This window comes from Simochromis diagramma, unplaced genomic scaffold (assembly GCF_900408965.1).
Source record: "Simochromis diagramma unplaced genomic scaffold, fSimDia1.1 OVJJ01000685.1, whole genome shotgun sequence".
In the NCBI taxonomy this organism is placed as follows: domain Eukaryota; kingdom Metazoa; phylum Chordata; class Actinopteri; order Cichliformes; family Cichlidae; genus Simochromis; species Simochromis diagramma.
The window spans coordinates 5,965,154-5,982,837 of record NW_024387477.1 but is presented as its reverse complement, the minus strand read 5'-3'; the positions used below and the strand labels follow the sequence as shown (position 1 = coordinate 5,982,837).

At 40.3% G+C, this 17,684-nt stretch overlaps 3 protein-coding genes across 3 annotated transcripts; 1 reads left to right on the top strand and 2 right to left on the bottom strand.

The window, feature by feature from the left end:
- Window positions 1-581: 581 nt before the first annotated feature.
- On the bottom strand, window positions 582-7,263 carry faf2 (Fas associated factor family member 2). Its single transcript, XM_040015607.1, has 11 exons — window positions 7,133-7,263; window positions 6,226-6,294; window positions 5,992-6,126; window positions 5,639-5,715; window positions 5,408-5,546; window positions 5,219-5,304; window positions 4,903-4,994; window positions 4,243-4,420; window positions 2,334-2,505; window positions 2,104-2,247; window positions 582-1,841 (listed from the first exon to the last, which is right to left on the bottom strand). The coding sequence occupies exons 1-11, from the start codon at window positions 7,193-7,195 to the stop codon at window positions 1,659-1,661; spliced, it is 1,338 nt and encodes a 445-aa protein (XP_039871541.1). The 5' UTR covers window positions 7,196-7,263; the 3' UTR covers window positions 582-1,658.
- Window positions 7,264-7,394: 131 nt separating this feature from the next.
- Window positions 7,395-11,282, bottom strand: pin4 (protein (peptidylprolyl cis/trans isomerase) NIMA-interacting, 4 (parvulin)). Its single transcript, XM_040015619.1, has 4 exons — window positions 11,120-11,282; window positions 10,879-10,946; window positions 9,704-9,823; window positions 7,395-8,929 (listed from the first exon to the last, which is right to left on the bottom strand). Exons 1-4 carry the CDS (start codon window positions 11,154-11,156, stop codon window positions 8,771-8,773), a joined length of 384 nt encoding a protein of 127 aa, XP_039871553.1. The 5' UTR covers window positions 11,157-11,282; the 3' UTR covers window positions 7,395-8,770.
- Window positions 11,283-11,557: 275 nt separating this feature from the next.
- nek12 (NIMA-related kinase 12) lies at window positions 11,558-17,684 on the top strand. The gene is made up of 2 exons (XM_040015618.1): window positions 11,558-12,924; window positions 14,955-17,684. Exons 1-2 carry the CDS (start codon window positions 11,826-11,828, stop codon window positions 15,149-15,151), a joined length of 1,296 nt encoding a protein of 431 aa, XP_039871552.1. The 5' UTR covers window positions 11,558-11,825; the 3' UTR covers window positions 15,152-17,684.

Below are 17,684 nucleotides of genomic sequence, written 5' to 3'. Positions count from 1 at the left end.
TCTTACTCTCCTTGGCCTCTAGGGGCCCTCGCCTGAACACCAGACTACCCACCCACCAACAGAGCCAGGGGCATGTGTTCTGTGTTAGGCAGATATTTTGCTTTGGTACTTGCACATTTACAGTTACCTCATTTTTTCCATGTTTGTATTGGGGCGGGTGGGAGGGGGAGAAAACAACTAATATATATTATATATAGGAAATGGTTCTTATTAATGTTATAATTTTTCATTCCATTGGAATCATATTGTTTGTAGCATTTAACATAACTAGTTAGTGTATTATATATATACATCTGTATACTGTTTGAAATTTTTAAGATTTGTACTTTTTTTAAATGAAAGTTGCTAGTTATGCTTTACCAAGTAGTGCAATCATATTTTTTTTTAATTGTTGTGGCTGATTTGAGAGGGTTGTTCACTAATAAATGTATGATGTATACCAATATCACAACTGTCATCTGACTCGCTATTCAAGGTTGGGGGGATATATGGCTCATTGTACTTTAAATGACATCAGGTCATTCTAAAAAAAAAAAAAAAAGAAGAGAGAAATAAGATCTCATCACTGCATGCAAGTGTTGTTCATTCTCAATAAACCCACATTTTTAAAATGTTTTTAATTTATAGTTGGAAAATTACATCTTTACATGAGCCCATTTAGATGTTACAGGCGAACAGGCATCTATGAGTAACCACAGGCACACTATGAGCAGACTCGCACTATACTAGATAAAGCCACATGTAAAAGCTGTGGCTTCTTGTTAAATAATGTATCTTTGAACTTCATGAGCTTGCGGCAGTCTGCTTTACATAGTAACCAATCTGCATTTGGTCATTTCATGACACAAAGGAGTCAAACAAAACATATGGTAAATTTAGGGATTTTAAATAGCTAACTTATGTACAGGTCATGGCTCATTTATAACAGGGTTCCCATTTATCCTCAAAGTCCAAAACCACTAACCTGCTCCCTGAAGTAGGTACATTTGTTCTTCAAACCACATGGATTAACAATCACAGCGGTAACAAACCCAACTCAGACTGATTTTGTTGTGCTCATTAGTCAGTGTGAGGGAAACATAAACTCAAGGCGAAAGGATGTTGGATGGGGACAAGGATCAAACATCAAAACTTTGACCAAAAAAAAAAAGTTAGCTAAGGAAACACACCATCATAGAAATCTCCATTCTGCATCCTCAATGTAACTATTAACACATTCTGGTGGGTCAAATGCCCACAAAAGAACGACTGGGTTATGATTCTGGTGTTGCACAAAGCTATTGTGCTGTTTCAGAACATTTCATTAGATGATTAATCTGGTGCTGCAGCAAATACTGGTGTGAAAGAACACGAATTAACCGGGGCAAGTACAAGTGATGGAAATCAAACTCTGTCCACACATAGATGAGTTCAAGGAAGGACTTCAAGAAATATTTATTTGATAAAATTCAAGACTTTCCAGGCTATTGGGAACCCTGTAAACACAACCAAACAAGGACTAGAGATGTAGGGTGGTTTAATTTTTTTTCCAGGTTAGGGTTTTATCTCAATGATCCCTTATGCATAATGGCCATTGAACAAAATATGAAAAAAGAAAAAAAGGATGGGTTGGTGTCAGAGGAAAATGTTTCCTCGCTGTAGAAGAGGTATGTTATCTATTAATCGTCCGTAAGGTCCTGAACAAAAAGCACCTCGGAGCGGCTGAGTCCTGCCTCTTTCAGCGTGGGTGGGTTGGGCTGCTCTTCAGTGGGAAGGCAGGGCAAGACTCGGCGAGGGAAGTTTGTAACTATCTGAAACTTCTCTGGAGTTTCTTTCAAAGAGAATAGGAAATCGTGTATTACCTGTGAAAGAAAAATAACAAAATTACGCTTTCATAATGAAACAAGAGAAGAAACTTTTTTCTAATAACATGAAATTATGTAAAAATTAATTTGTTGACTACTGAATCAAGACTGCAATTAGATGAGAAAACCAAATAAGGAAGCTAAACCATGTGACTACACAACATCATTTACTAGAAACCTGACACTTTGCCAAAACAATTATTAAAAGTAGATAAATTAAGCAAGGGCAAATGGGAGTGTAGAACCGAGTGATGCTCACCGTCAGAGACTGGCCAAACAGGAATCGCCTCTCTACTCGTGTATCGTTGGGCAGCTTGAACACTATTTTGACACTTTCAGGATCATCTGCAGGAGGCTCTGGAGGAAGACATTCCGACTTCCTCTCCTTCTCCTCTTCAAGTGTCTGGAAAAGTGACAACATTAATCAGAAACTCAGAATGCAAACATGAAAAAAATCTCTTATTTCCATCAATGCAAAACAGGACTCACTCGTCGTCTCCGCTCTTCAGCAAGAGCACTCTGTCGGACCTTCTCCTCCTCTTGCCTCTTCTGCTCCTGCTCCTCCCTTTTCTTTCGTTCCTTCTCCTGGTCGGCACGGAGCGAAGCCAGATAGGCCTCATCCTGCTGCTGCCTTAGCACTTGGGTCTGGTTCCTCTCCTCGCTGAAACAAAAAGGTGACGTCTTTATCCGACACAAAGTGTGGCATTAAGCAGTGAATGATATACTATTGTTTTGTGTATATCCGCAAATGCCGGCCATGTCGATATCTCTGACTACCACATCTACACATCATTGTCCATGCCATAATAAGCTGTGGTCATTAAATTAGCCTTGTGTCCTTGTCCTTGCACTTCAATTAAATTAAACAATATGGGCCTCCTACCAAAACAAACATGGGTGTTTTTCAGAAATTGAACTTTTCCATTTTCATTCATCTACTAACAAAACTGACCTTTGGAAATCCTTCTAAGGCAAAAATGTGTGTACACTTCTCTGTATTAATATTAGATTTTGGGGTTATATCACCTCCTACTGGTTGGGCATGCTCTGAACAACATCTAAGTTGTGTTTTTGGATTCTCATGTGCACACTTATTTGAGAAAGGGGAAACCGTTTTAAAAAAAATATTAGTGTATGTGTGGACTAGGTCTAAGGCAGAAGTACTTCACACACCAGTGGTCAAAGGAGCTTGCAAAGAAAAGCGTCTGGACTTCTTTAAGTTGCTTGAAGACGTTTCACCTCTCATCCGAGAAGCTTCTTCAGTTCTAAGGTCAAATGGTGGGGAGTCCCAGATTTAAACCTAGTGGGAGCATCCCTCCGCAGAGGGACAAAAGGACCCCCTGATGATCCTCTAATCGCCTGAGCCAAGGTGTGAAATTGGGTGTGGGTCCCAATCAGCCATCAACATCGAGGATGCCAATGTTCACATTTTGGACAGAGAGGACAGATGGTTTGAAAGAGGAGTGAAAGAAGTCATCTATGTCCACTGTGAGCGACCATCTTTGAACAGAGGCGGTGGTTTACGACTCCAACTGTCTGCCATCTATAATCCAGTTTTGAGTTCCCTCCCCAGACGCCTGAACGCCCACTCACATCCTGGGCCATCTGACCTCAGGAATTCGCATGATAAGGTGGGACCAGGTTTCACAATGAGCTCACCCGAAACTCTGGCTGATTGGGACCCACACCCAGTTTCACACCTTGGCTCAGGCGATTAGAGGATCATCAGGGGGTCCTTTTGTCCCTCTGCGGAGGGATACTCCCACTAGGTTTAAATCTGGGACTCCCCACCATTTGACCTTAGAACTGAAGAAGCTTCTCGGATGAGAGGTGAAACGTCTTCAAGCAACTTAAAGAAGTCCAGACGCTTTTCTTTGCAAGTTCCTTTGACTACGATGACCTGGATGACTGAGAACCTTCACAGACATTTCACACACAAGTGACTGACAGTTGGCAAACAACCAATCAGCACTCAAAAGGCGAGCCCACAGGGCTTCGATTAGCTTTTACGATGAGCTTAACTAGTTGCCTATTATCTTTTTTCACAAACATCACAATGGTCAGTTTTGCTTTCAGTAATCAGGGGAAAGAAAGTGATGAAATAATTTGTGATGGTCACACTTCAATCAAAACTATCACACAATTAAAGTTAAACAGAGAACAGAGAGCAGTTTTGCTCACGGGGTTAATGGACGACCATATGTCACAAGGCTGAATACAGCGGCTTAGGTTTGAGTCCAACCCAGAGCCCTTTACTCTCTCTCTCATTTCCTGTCTACTCTCCACTACTACACTGTCGAATGAAGGCAAAGACCCCAAAACATAATGGGTTTTTTTAAGTGTCGAGAAGATCTTTTAAAGTCATGCAAGTCAGTGTTAGTTAATCAATTTTCTGTACCGTTCAAGGCGCTCTGACATTAGATATGTTTGGTTAGCATCCATGATGAACGTCAGCTGGTTGATAAGGTCCTCTGGCTGAATGAGACCCTCGAGCCTGCCGACCACTGTCATCTTGCGATCCTTCAGCATTATCATGGCCAGGAATGGGTAGGTGTTCTCTCGCAACGCTTGGGACACTTAAAAAAAAAATTACACTGTCAAATCTCCTGTAATAACAGTGACACTACATTTTAATTAAAAGTCAGTTCACACCAAGCACAAATGGACAAACAAATCCTACCTCATCGAACATGTGGCAGCTCACAGGCAAATCATTTCTATTCAAATTAGGCTTTAAACCCTCCACTGCCAGCTCAAAGCAATAAAAGGGATTTTGTTGCTTCTCCAAGCATCAAAAATGACATTACAGACTCAGCATGTGACCGTTTCTAGAAACAACATCTCCATTAATGATGATTAATAAAACTGCACATGGATGTTCAAACTGAGCGTTTTTTTTTATTACAACTAGACCGCCTCCACACAACAAAGATGGTGCTCTCTTTTCTTATCATTCTTTAAGTCAAAAACAAGGAGGGCACTTCCTCACTTCAACCTGTTTTATACTTTATTTCCCATTTATCACAGCAACTCAGTAATAAGCAACAAACATGCATACCTCTGTAGCCCTCAGGCTTGCTTGTTGAACATGCCCAAAAGAGCATTCGTGTGTTGAGGAAGGTAATGACCTCTTCAGTACATAATGTGGAGCTGGAATGTGACAAATCAGGACCATAAAAACATGTTTTTTATGTGTATATGCTTAGAACAAATAAATTGTTAATTAATTGTTAATAAAGAAAGGATGTGTCTTCATGCAGCAAAAAGCAAGCAGATGTACCTGGACACCAGCAACTGTACAACACATGCATCAGACAGTATGGGACCTATAGTGGCTACAGGTGATGTGGGCATAAAAAAAAAAAAAACTATACCGGCAAAACTCGTCAGTGTCTTGATGATCGTCTCCGTGAAGGTACACTAATAGGTAGCGGAGCTCCCTTTTGGCATCGTTCAGTGCCTACAAGTATCACAATAAGCAAAGGCGGTTTTATCTTTTAAGCTGTCTTAACATCACTTCAGAAACAAAAATATACTTTTATCATCCATATCCATGTTCTCACCTGGCTGTATGTTCCCTGGTAAAAGACAGGGTGTGCCTGCCCATACTTCTCCTCAAAACTATGAATGAAAGACACAACGTCTCCAACGGGGTCTGTCACACGACCACGAGGATCAGGCCTGATGAACCGCAGGGCGAGCCTTGGAACAAAAAACATTTTATATAATAGTTGCAATCAGGAATTTTGCTTTATGCAGCAACTGTGAGTTAAAAACCTAAAGGCTCTAATTACCTGAATATGTCCAGAAGTGTGTAATATGTAAATCTGAATGGTAGCATTATCAAATAGTAACTCCATCCTAGTAACCCCTGAAAAGAAACACCAGTGCAATCCATCACACCTTAAACATTGCCAAAATGAGAGATTCTCTATCTTTTTAACTATAAAACACAACTAAAAACTACAAAATCACTTAGACTGAACATTTGTTCAAAGACACTTAAAGGTTACACACATAATATTACACACAGCATATAAGTAGCACTATTTCCAAGAGAAACAGGTGAGGTATGTGCAAGAGTTCAAAAGAATCTAGTATGCCATTTTTGAATAGTGAAACAATAGATACCAGTCTCCAGACCTACCCTGGGTTGTGGCCTTGACACGATGTAACTATATACTCTATGATCTGCTGTATTGACCTGAAGTGGTCTGGATGGTGGAGGGTTAAACACACTGGGCACTCCTTCCTGCTCGTTAAGCCTGTCTTGTACTGCAGCCTGAAATAAACAAATGTTTAAGCCAGTTGTTCTTATTTCAGCAGTCATATGTATATTAAGTCAATAGAAAAATCATAAAAAAAAGCATGTCTCCTGTACCTCTATGTTCCAATTGTGTTGCTCTAATGTTCGACGACATTGGTCCATTGATTCCAAACCGGTTAAATCCTATTAAAAAACAACAACAAACAAACAGAAAAAAACCCCGAAAGATTAAAAAGACCATAGGTGGACTATAAAAGAAGAAAATTGTCGTCTCTAAGCTTGGATTGTCTCTCACAAATTCTTCATTAAGAATGAGCAACAATGACACAATAATAGTCTGAATCGCCTATCTTATTTAGTGTCCTTTAACGGGGTTTGGGGAGGAATTTGACCTCGAAAACAAGATAAATCATCTAGAGAACAAAGCACGATGGTATGTAATGTTAATTCAAGTGGTTCCAACAGTTAGCTTACTAACGACCAAAGAAAGCTAGAGCAGGCTACAAATGGAGATGGAGCAATATCGCATGTATTTGGTTTATTATCATATAATGACAGAGTGACTTCGCGTAGCTACAACTATTGTGTGGCTCAGAAACTTCAGTGGCAGCTGTGCTAATGTTAACTCAGCAAGTGTTATGTAGGGAGCGTCAATGAAAAGCTAGCCTCAGCCCAAGTTGACGTTGAGTCAAAAATGACATTAAACACCAGGTAATGGTGGAACGGACTGACCTAGCTGGAGTGTTTATACCCGCGTGAGAGCCGCGCGACAAATATATAAACGTTTAAAGTCTGCTAACTTGTTAGCCAGCCTAGCTAGTGTTCGCTAGCTTCGCTAACGTTAGCTCTGACTCAAGTTGACGGGTGAGGGCTGGGGGTAACGTTATCGAAGTTGACTGTGCAAAAAAGCGTTGAAACATGCGGGCCACACTACGTTCACACCCTGTTACTATCGACGACAGAGCATCGCCACACGAGGTCTCAAACGGACAGGAGTTGAGGCGGAATATCAGCTGTCTACCTGAAATTGGAGGAGTTTTTCAGTCTGCGCCTGGGATAATTCTGGCTCCTCTGGCGCCGCCATCTTACCTCGCCAATCATCTAGCAAGGCCTAACAACGTCAACTGTCTTTTCCTGATTCCAGCCGTGCAGGCGCGAGCTGCGCGGGCTGCTGCCGCCTAGCGGATTGGATGTATTTGAGCCCCTCATTATGGCACCCATGAAAGAAGTTTTTGTTTTCCATTGAAAGGAAAAGCAAAAAACCAATCAAAAGTACAAAAATGTTCATTTACTCAAGCTTTATTCCATTTATTTGTTTATAAAATACTAAAATTCACTGACTTCTTCATCAACATACACCACTGATGTGCAGTACAGTAATAACTTAGCCAATTCCATATGCACCAATGCACAATAACAAGTCAGATGGTCGCTCTTCTCCTTAGTCTGGAGGACGCCGGATCCATGTTTTCCAAAAGAAACTTGAAATTTCAATTAATCACAGAACAGCTTTCTGCTTTTCCATTTAAAATGTAATTTGGCACAATGAAGAATGTGCTGTCTCTGGATCATGTTCACATATGGTTCTTCTTTGAATGACTGAGCTTTAACCTTCATTTGTGCATGGCACAGGGAACTGTGTTCAGAGACAGTGATTTCTGAAAGTGTTCTTGAGGTCATGCAGTGATTTCCATCTAATGATCATGCTTGTTTATAATGTAGTGTCGATGCAGAGCTTAAAGATAATGGCTATCCCATACTGATTTTCAACCTTGTTCTTTGCACAAAGATTTTCCAGATTCTTTGATTTTTAAGACCTTATTATGCACGGCAGATGATAAAATATTCAAAGTCTTTACAATTTTACTTTTCAAGTCTTTTGAAGATTGGTGAACCTCTGCCCCCTATCCTTCTGAAAAACCCAAGAAAATTTACAGCCTGTTTTGAGCCAAGAAACGCCCTGGACTGTATATCATATATTTACAGTCTGTTCACTTGAGATTTAGCATGCAGTCCAATTCTTGATGATAAGGTGGGAGTCTACCAGACTGTCCATCCATATACACTACTGATGTGCAGTACAGTAATAACTCTGCTTCAAGGGTTCGTGTTTTAGCATGCATCTTTTATACATTTTTACACAATTCTGATGATTTATAATTCATGTGACGTTCTCTATAATTAAAATGTTCTCTATAATGAAACTCTTCTTCGGGATACACAATAATAGAAACTCCTACATTAACACTCAATCATCCAATATTCACACCCCTGAAGAATTTCCTTTTTTACTATGGTAATTTTATTTATGGAAGCGAAGAATTAAAAGACATCACATTAAAGAAAAAAAAATCCCCTTTTCTAAAAGATAATAAGGCATTAGATCTTTTTCAATAATGAGTCTAACTTCTAGCAGTCTTGTTATACCCTCTCAGTCATACCAGTAAACTTCTTTATTACATAAATGCATATCTTCTCCCTCAAGTTAAATTTTCAGTATGGCAAGCACATTTATCACAGACAAATCTGACAGAATTCTACATCAATGTTTTTTTATTCTCATGTGTTTTGAAAAATATAAGTAAATCATCAGAAGTTTAGGAATATAGCACATTGGGGAATTTACATGTCTTGATTTCAAGTGTTGAACTGGCCCGAGTTACTTTTTCCCCTCTATCATAATGATGTGGTACCCAAATTTTGTCTTGACAGGAGGGTCTGTGTAGACTGGTTTATCCATGGAGCTGACAGGGAGGGCGAATGCTGCATCCTGGAAAGGTCCGACCATCGATCCTCGCGTCATCCACCCCAGATCACCCTGTGACAAACAAACATAAAAGTCATGAAGAGATCACATGATATGCATCTGGGGAAATGTGTAAATAAAGACCATGCTGATGCTGTACTGAAGAGGCAAACTGATATTTTGACAAACAAAAATAAACATTTTTTTTTAAAGGGGTGTGAAGCAAATGACTGTTTACAGCAACTCTTCACATATTTCTGTGGTGACCTGAGTAATAGCCTAATCTGGACTGGAGCTGGGATAGGCTCCAGCGCCCCCCGCGACCCTGAAAAGGATAAGCGGAAGCGAATGGATGGATGGATGGATGGACTGGAGTTTCCCAGCAGCTCAAAATACATCAGTGTAGATGTTGTAGTGGGATGGTCAGCCATTGAAACTCATTATCTGTGATGCTAAACATTACACATCCTATGAAACAGTCAGGTTTTCCCTCACAGGACTTTGTGACACACAGAAAGATAAACAGCAGTGTAATAAAGCAATCTGTAAACATTTCTATTAGTTTGGATTTCGTTTGCTCTAATATAATCCAAATGTCAATTATCAAATGGTTAAGAGAAAGGACTGAAATGGATAGATTTCTGCCAGAGCCAAGAAAAACTCTCAACAATGACCTCATCTAAGCCACGTACTGTGTAATATGATAACTAAGGAATCATATGACAAATTTTCCATGGTTACGTTACTTCTGACTGGGATGATTTCAGTTAAACATTATAAACAAACTGAGACTGTCAATAAAGGGAAACTAACACCGCACATCTGATTACGAGTGCAAGCGCTTACTCCTTGTCTGGCTTTGTCTTCACTATACTGTGTAGCTACTTCACTGAAACGAACTCCAGCCTTCAGTTTCTCCATTGCTTCCATGCATTTTCCATGTTTTTCACACAGGATATGCCGGACCTGCAGAAAAAAAACAAAAACAGATGATTCTGCTTGACTTGTGGGAGAGAAATGATGTCCCACTCTTGTCTGATATATGATTCTAGCTGCCCGATAGCCCTGAGTCTTTTTTATTTTTCATTTCACAATGTGTTAAATGTTTTGCAGTTTGCAGTAGTATGCAGTTTAGCATTCTCTTACAAGCCTTTCCCTTGAAAACACATTGTCTAGATGGAAGCACACTTTGGTCTAAAAACCTGTATATACCTTTCAGCATTGATGGTGCCTTTCCAGATGTGCGAGCTCCCAAGGAGTGCACTGTTGTACCCCCAAGCCATCAGAGAAGCTAGTGTTAGAGACGAGTGATGATATAACAAGCTGGATGGTCGCTCTTTGTCTTTAGTTCAGCATCCATGTTTTCCAAAAATAAAAAAAATATTCATGTTTCTATTCGTCTCAACCCAGAACGGTTTTCCACTTTCCCTCGGTCCATTTTAAATGAGCGAGGGAAGTTCTGGATCATGTTCACATGACTTCTTCTTTGCATGACAGAGCCAGTGATTTCTGGTGGAGTCATTTCCATGACAGAATCAAGCCTTTTTTTCAACGTTATGCCCCCTGAGGGCTCGAAGATCGCAGCCCTTGTGCACAGAGATTTCTCCACATCAAAAGATTCAGATTTTGATATTATTGATACTAAATTTTGATGTTTAGTTAAGTTTATGAAGTGCTTTTTCACAGAATATTTTTTTAACAGAAAACCTTTTTTTTTTAACAAAAACGTTTAACAACAGTCTCTCTGAATGTACCTAAATAAGGCGGGAATTATATACTGTGCAAAGGATAATTATTAAAAAGACAAGAAAAGGCAACAATTGTTCAGACATTTCTGTTAAAGCAGGAAGGTTTGGATTATTCTATTATTAAAATAGCATCGTACGGGACACTGCACGCGACATGGACTCGTTCATCTGTGCTCTCCTTTCAACTCCCCCTAAAGTCACATTTTTGTTGGGAAGGGAATGAAATCTGTCATTAATGTTGCAGTTAAAGCTTTGTCTTCAATGTAACGTTACCTTGACAGCGGTCCCTCCTTTTGGGCCTTTTTCTTTCTTGTCGGTGTCTGCACTCCCTGAAGCAGCTCCTACATAGTGACAAGGTGGCAGATGAACACACCACAGCACCCGTTAAACCCATTAAAACGGCACTGTAGTAGTAACCGTTGTGATAAAGGCGCTTCTGGGATCACATGGAAAAGTTATTAGCTGACTTTAATTATAGAATACATATACAGTTAGTAAGTTATAGGACACTAACCTTTACCACCCTTTCCCCCTTTTCCCTTTGGTGGCATTTCAGGCTAACGTGCACTTATAACTCAACAATAATCAATGAGAAATAACAGTTATAGATCAAACACTTGCTATGTTGTGATTAGCATGCGCATAAACCTGCGCAGAGAACCCAAACTCTTCTTCTTCTTTCGCCACTCGTTGGTAGCTCAAAGATTCTTGACACAATATACCGCCATCTACTGTATAGAACCATAAACGCGGTTCATTCATGTACAAGCTAATGAGATGTTTCTTCCTTTTCTTATGAGACAGTACCAATGACTGTTTTTTTTTACAGTCATTCGACGGCACTCAATGTTATCCCCTTTGCTGGCAACATAAAGGCTCACGCATGCACAGCGAGCTTTAATATTTTGATTTATTAATAAATTCATATTGTCGAACCACAGTTTAAATAGTTTTAACATTAAAGGGGGTTTTAAAAAGTTTGTGCAGGGCAGAGGTAATGAAACAGGTGCTAAATAAAGAAAACAGTGTGTCCATTTAGAAACCACACTAATGCTTGGACTCGCATGTGTAACTCTCACACCCCGACGCCGCTGACTGGCCCCATACCCATTCTCACAGCGTCATGGGTCACTATGGAAACGTAATGAACACAAACGGCTCGTGACGTGCGGGCTGCAGTCTGGGTGTTGCCTCTGTGTTTTTGTTTCTATGACACAAATATGGAGAAGTACGAGAGGGTCTTGCGGTTGGGCAGCGGAGGAGCGGCAGACGTGTTTCTCATGAGGCACGTAGAGCGGAAGTGCCTGTACGCGGTGAAGAGGATAAAGGCGGAGACCACGAGGAGGGCAAAAACGCAGAGGGCCATTCTCCACGAAGCTGAAATTATCAAAAGGCTGGTGCATCCTCACGTTGTGAAATGCAGCGAGGCCTTTGTGAACTCCGACGATGGGTTCGTTTACATTGTGATGAGCTACTGCGATGGAGGGACTTTGGATGATAGAGTAAAGGAGAGGAAGCCAGGGGAGTTCTTCACAGAGCACACTGTGATGGGCTGGTTTGTCCAGGTCGCTATGGCTGTAAATTACATACACACAGCCAAAATACTTCACAGGGACATCAAACCCTCTAATGTGCTGCTGACAAAGCAAGGTGTGGTAAAGTTAGGGGATTTTGGCATATCCAGAATAATGACTAACACAGCCGATATGGCTTCCACATGTGTTGGGACACCCAGCTACCTAAGTCCCGAGCTTTGCCAGGACATCCCGTACAGCTGCAAGTCTGACATCTGGGCTCTTGGTTGTCTCCTGTATGAGCTCTGTGCTCTCAGGCCTGCTTTTGCAGCCACAAATCTCTTGAGTCTGTTCAATAAGATCACCAAAGGAGAATACCACCCTGTGCCTGACTTGTTCTCAGATAGTATTTCCTCATTAATCCAGAGCATGCTCAACCTCAATCCGGACAACAGGCCCAGTGCTGCTTGTATACTTAGCAGTGCCTATGTGCGAGATCACCTGCAATCTATCAAAGACACACAGACAGACTGCTCCACGCCTGTGGCTCACATTAATGTGGAATTTAAAAAAGAAGACATCAACACAACACTTCAACCCTGTTTCGCCAGTCAGTCCTACTCTTGGGAAGAGAAAGAACAAAGTATGGATGTCAGTTTCTCCTCTGCAGATGTAGAGGAGGAAGATGAACAGAACCAATCCCACTATCCTGAGGATTTTGATGATGATGGAAGCTTGTCTTCTCTGGAGGGACAAAGTAAACAGTCTGGGTTGGCAATGAGGAGCAATTCTGCTGAGTCCATTGGTAATGCGTCCCTCCAATGTCCATAAGTATTCAGACATTGGGCATATGACATTTAAAAAAAACATTAAAACACCACAGTGGATTTTATATCCGGCAATCATGATGTGACTGACAGGCCAACTTTAGGTTTAAATCAGAGTTTAACAAAAAACATTAACTCTTTAGGAATTAGAAACATTTTTATAAACAGTCTTCCATTTTCAGAGGCTTGAAAGTAACTGGAAAATTCACCGATGAGTAATTTAATAGCCCAGTGAGGCTTTGTGTTATTCTATGACAAATAAATGACGTAAAAGATTCATAGGCTGTCATTAGGTTTAAAAAAAACAAAATATGTCTATAAACAAAAATTTGGGAATTGCCAGATCAGTTGTGTAGTACTGTCCTAACAAGAATTAATGTACTGGCCAGCTCAGCATGAGAAAAAGCCTGAGAGACCACAAAGAAAACTAAAGTGGATGATCACACAGGTCTTTCTGAGGTTGAGAAAAACTACTTCACAACATTGAATGACGTTAAGAATACTCTTGAGAGGGCAGGTGTGTCACTGCCAAAATCTACAATTAAGAAATGGCTTTGTAAATGGAAACACTGCAGGTGTAAAACAAGCTGAAAACCTTTTACACTAAAGGACAGGAATGCCAGATTAGAGTCTGTCAAAAAAAACCAACATCTAAACGAGTCTGCACAATTCTGTAAAAGGAATCTGTGGATCAATTACGGAGAAGGAGAGAAAAAGCTCATGATCCAAAGCATACCGCATCATCTGTCAAGCACGGCGGAGGCAGCGTTATGGCATCGACACATGTGGCCGCCGGTGGAATCGGGTCTCAGGGGTTTATTGATGCTGTGACTGCTAATGGAAGTAGCAGGATGAACTGCAGGTGTTCAAATCAAACCAAAGCAAAGTGCAAAAGCAACCCAAGAGTTCAGTCACCTGATTTCAACTCAGTAGAGCAGCTTTTCAGTTAATGAAGACAAAACTGAATGCAGATAAACCCACTTATCATCTCAATGATGATATTCACAGGTTATGGACTTCATGTACTCATTGGCTGTATTAAAAGTAAACCTTATATTTAAAGTTAGTTTGGGCCTTTGGAAATGGTAATATTGTGGCTAAATTCCTTGATTTAAAGCTGAATCACTTCAGTCACATATTGTTAATTGTTCATTGAGCAACTTCTATCAAATCCTAAACTTTTTTTTGTTAGATCTTATAGTGAACTGATTAGCCTAACGTAAGAACTATCTGGGGCTATGGTTATTGTCTGAACACTGTCAAAACACATTTGTAACATTTATGTAGAAGTGTGTGTGTTATCAAGCAAAAATATTATTTCTTCAACTGTTTCAGCTTCTTAAATCTGAGAATTTCTGGTGGCACTTTAGGGATCAATAGTCAGTGTGTAGTTTCATGACAGCAGCATAGTAAAATTGGAATAACCCAGAAATTACCAAACAATACAGTGATTATTGTTTAAGGCTAGAAAAATGTGAAATTCCATTTTTAGTTATTTAGTTATTATTACAGATCTTTTACAGCAGCAGCATCAAAGTGCAACATGTCTACCCTTATCTGTTCCAACTTAATAATGTCAGAGGTGGTACAGTGGTTAGCAGTGTGGCCATGCACCAAAAAGGTCTTTAGAAAAATATGGATGGATGGATGGATTAATAATGTAGACAGTTTGGGGGGAAATGAAAACACTACAATGTGTTCTGAGAAATATGCTAGACTTTTTTCAGCTACTTACCAACATTGTGTTAAATAGCTGATTCCTCTGCTAAAGGGATAGATGAACAGAACGATCAACTGATAAACTGAGGGAAAACCTGCTTTTCCAGTGGGACCTTCTGTTGATCTGTGATGTGTGAAAACGAAACAATCCGCTACTGGTGATCAAAACAATGTGTGAAAGATGTTAACAGCTCTCCTATATCAGGTCTGTTGAGAATAAACCGACTTACAATGCCATTATTAAAACCAAACGTGTGTCATCCCTTGAATCTTGTTTTTTTTTCCCCAGCGATCCCTGACACTTCAGAACAAGTTGACTATCCAGATGACTTTGAGGAAATTGAGGACAAGGACGATGATGAAGGAGACTGTGTGCACGCTGATGCTGCTCAGCAGCCACACGATGAAGCTCTGGTGGAAGAGTTTCAGCTCTGCGATGCTGGAGGTTTGACCATTACACTGAAAGTGCTGAAGGAGAAGGGGTAAAGAGACAATGCATTGTTAAAATAAAACAGTGTTAAATAACGGGACCTTTGATGCTGAACCTATTTTAAAAGTGCCTGGCTTGATAAAAGCTTTATACGCCTCAGTTTGAAAAGGACGCGAGGCCTCCTGTCAGCGGTCTTATAGCACATTTCCCCCCCATAAGAGACCCTTTGGGGATAAATAAGTTCCTTTTACTGCTGGATGATGTTCAAAACACTTGGTGGGGCTAAAGAGAACAAATAGTTGCGTTGTGGCTGCTCAGCTGTGTGATAAATGCTGAATGAATGTGATGCATTATGGCCAGAGAAGTGAAGGTGAAGTTTTACAATTTTATACATTTTGTAGATGCAGTTTGATATTGTTTTCTTATGGAGGATGAAACACCAGCAATGACTTTTGAATGCTTTCCAAAAGCAGCAGTGGACGTTTGGAAGTGGATGTTAAACGTTAATACACAACTTCCAATATCAGGCTTCTATCTGTGTGTGTATTTGTGTCTTTATCCTATTACTTTCAATGCTTTGTCTTTTGTGTTATTACATAATATATGTGAAATGACACGGCCTTTCTACCAGCTATTTCTTAACCTCTGCTTCATTATATGGCATGCATTTGTTCAGAGGAAGTATGTGGTGCACGATGCTGGTCATAAAGTTAACCATGATAACATATGAGCGCAGAAAATATTGCAGAAATTGCAAAGAGACATAATGGGTAAACTGCTTAGAAGTCAAAGGTCTGCAAATAACGAAAGACCTGCCAGGAAACATTATTATCATCACTCGGTGCGCGACTTTAAACTTGATTGCATTCAGGATTCAAAAGGCCCCACAGTGAATGTTAGAGCTCCTTATCTTTCTGTGTTCAACTCAATGAGCTCATTGTTTTTGCTAAAACTGACTATGCAGCAAACCAGTAACTGACATTAAAAATATTATGGTATTTTTTTTTCCATCTCCGAATCCACGCAAACTCCTGTGACGCACGCCATTTACGTTATTTGAAGATTTTAAGGCGTCTTTTTCCTGTCAGTCACAATGCTTAAGCAATGATGTTTACATGCAAATGCTCTTCACTCATCTTACATGTCATTCGTAGCTTAGTCATACTGGCAGCGAAAAGAAAACCAAAGTGTGAGCCAAATATGGCAGCATGAAAAATTGGTGGAAAAAAGGGCAACGCAAGTGTGGTGTTTATATTTGCTGAAAAGCTAGGATCTACCTAAAGCATTTGCTCGCTGTGGGTAAAAGCTGTAATCTGGGACGGCACTGATTCAACTTTCTGTTACTTTTTAATTTGAACGTTTGGTTAAAACGTTCAAATTAAAAAGTAACAGAAAGCCCAGTGCTGACTGGCAGAGCGCACACATAGCAACACCCTCCTTCATTGTCTCAGCATTATACCGAGCAGGCACTACTGAACGCTGTGTTTCCTGTGATCGTGTCTGTTAAGAAAGAAAAAAAATAAAGTGAAACCGCATATCTAAGATTCGATATATAAAAAAAATCATAATAAGGAGCTTCATAATGCTCGCACTTTATTTGACGCTTTCAAAGTCATGTTATTTTGTGTTATTAAGGTGTGCGCAACATTATTACATCAACTTAGAATTGAACCTGGTGTCATGTGCTCACTAGCCACTTCATTAGGTACACATCACTAGTAGTGGGTGATTCTTCGTGCAGCATTCTTCAGCTGTTGCAAATTTGATGACTGGACATGCATCGCGTGAAATTCCTGTTCCATCACATCCCAAAGGTACTCAACTGGATTGACATCTGTTGCCCGTTAAGGCCACTTGAGTACACTGGACTCATTGTCACATTTAACAAACCAGTTTGTGACGATTTAAGCTTTGTGACATGGCAAATTATCTGCTGGACGCAGCTTTCAGGCGATGGGTACACTGTGGTCATACAGTAGCAGTAACAATACTCAAGTATGCTTCTTCTTCTTTCATCTGCTCCCTTTAGAGGTTGCCGCAGTCGATTATCTGCCTCCATCTCATCCTAGCCTTAGCATTCTCTTCTGTCACACCAACCCTCTGCATGCCCTCCTTCACTAGATACATGGATTTTCTCAGTGTTTTTTTGCTCCTGCCTGGCAGCTCCATATTCAACAACCTTTGTCAAAAATATCCACTATCCCTCCTTTGCACATGCCCAAATCATCTCAGTCTCAAATCTCTAACTTTGTCTCTAGTCTGCTCAACCGGACATGTACCACTGGTGTACTCATCATTAAAATCTAAATACCTTCTACTCCGCAACCAAATTCCATTTTTTTGTTTGTGCAACAGTCTCCAGACCATACATAATAGCAGGTGTCACTACCATCTTGTAAACCTTCCCTTTCATACTTGCTGTCCCCTATATGACAAATCACCCCAAAGACTCGTCTCCACCCATTCAATCCCACCTGCATTCTCTTCTTTACCTCTCTTGTTCCTTTGAATAGTTGAACCCGGGTATTTGAACTCAAATATTCAAGCTGTGAAGTTTGTTTAAATGATGCTCAGTTAGCCACCAGTGTG

Coding starts and splice junctions, on each gene's coding strand:
- faf2 (XM_040015607.1), bottom strand. CDS start 7,195: ATGGCGGCGCCAGAGGAGCCAGAATTATCCCAGGCGCAGACTGAAAAA. Junction 5,305..5,407: donor ACCAGGGAACATACAGCCAG/GTGAGAACATGG, acceptor TGATACTTGTAG/GCACTGAACGATGCCAAAAG. Junction 4,995..5,218: donor GACACTGACGAGTTTTGCCG/GTATAGTTTTTT, acceptor GTCACATTCCAG/CTCCACATTATGTACTGAAG.
- pin4 (XM_040015619.1), bottom strand. CDS start 11,156: ATGCCACCAAAGGGAAAAGGGGGAAAGGGTGGTAAAG. Junction 9,824..10,878: donor AAGGAGGGACCGCTGTCAAG/GTAACGTTACAT, acceptor TTTTTTCTGCAG/GTCCGGCATATCCTGTGTGA. Junction 8,930..9,703: donor AAGACAAAGCCAGACAAGGA/GTAAGCGCTTGC, acceptor TGTTTGTCACAG/GGTGATCTGGGGTGGATGAC.
- nek12 (XM_040015618.1), top strand. CDS start 11,826: ATGGAGAAGTACGAGAGGGTCTTGCGGTTGGGCAGCGGAGGAGCGGCA. Junction 12,925..14,954: donor CAATTCTGCTGAGTCCATTG/GTAATGCGTCCC, acceptor TTTTTTCCCCAG/CGATCCCTGACACTTCAGAA.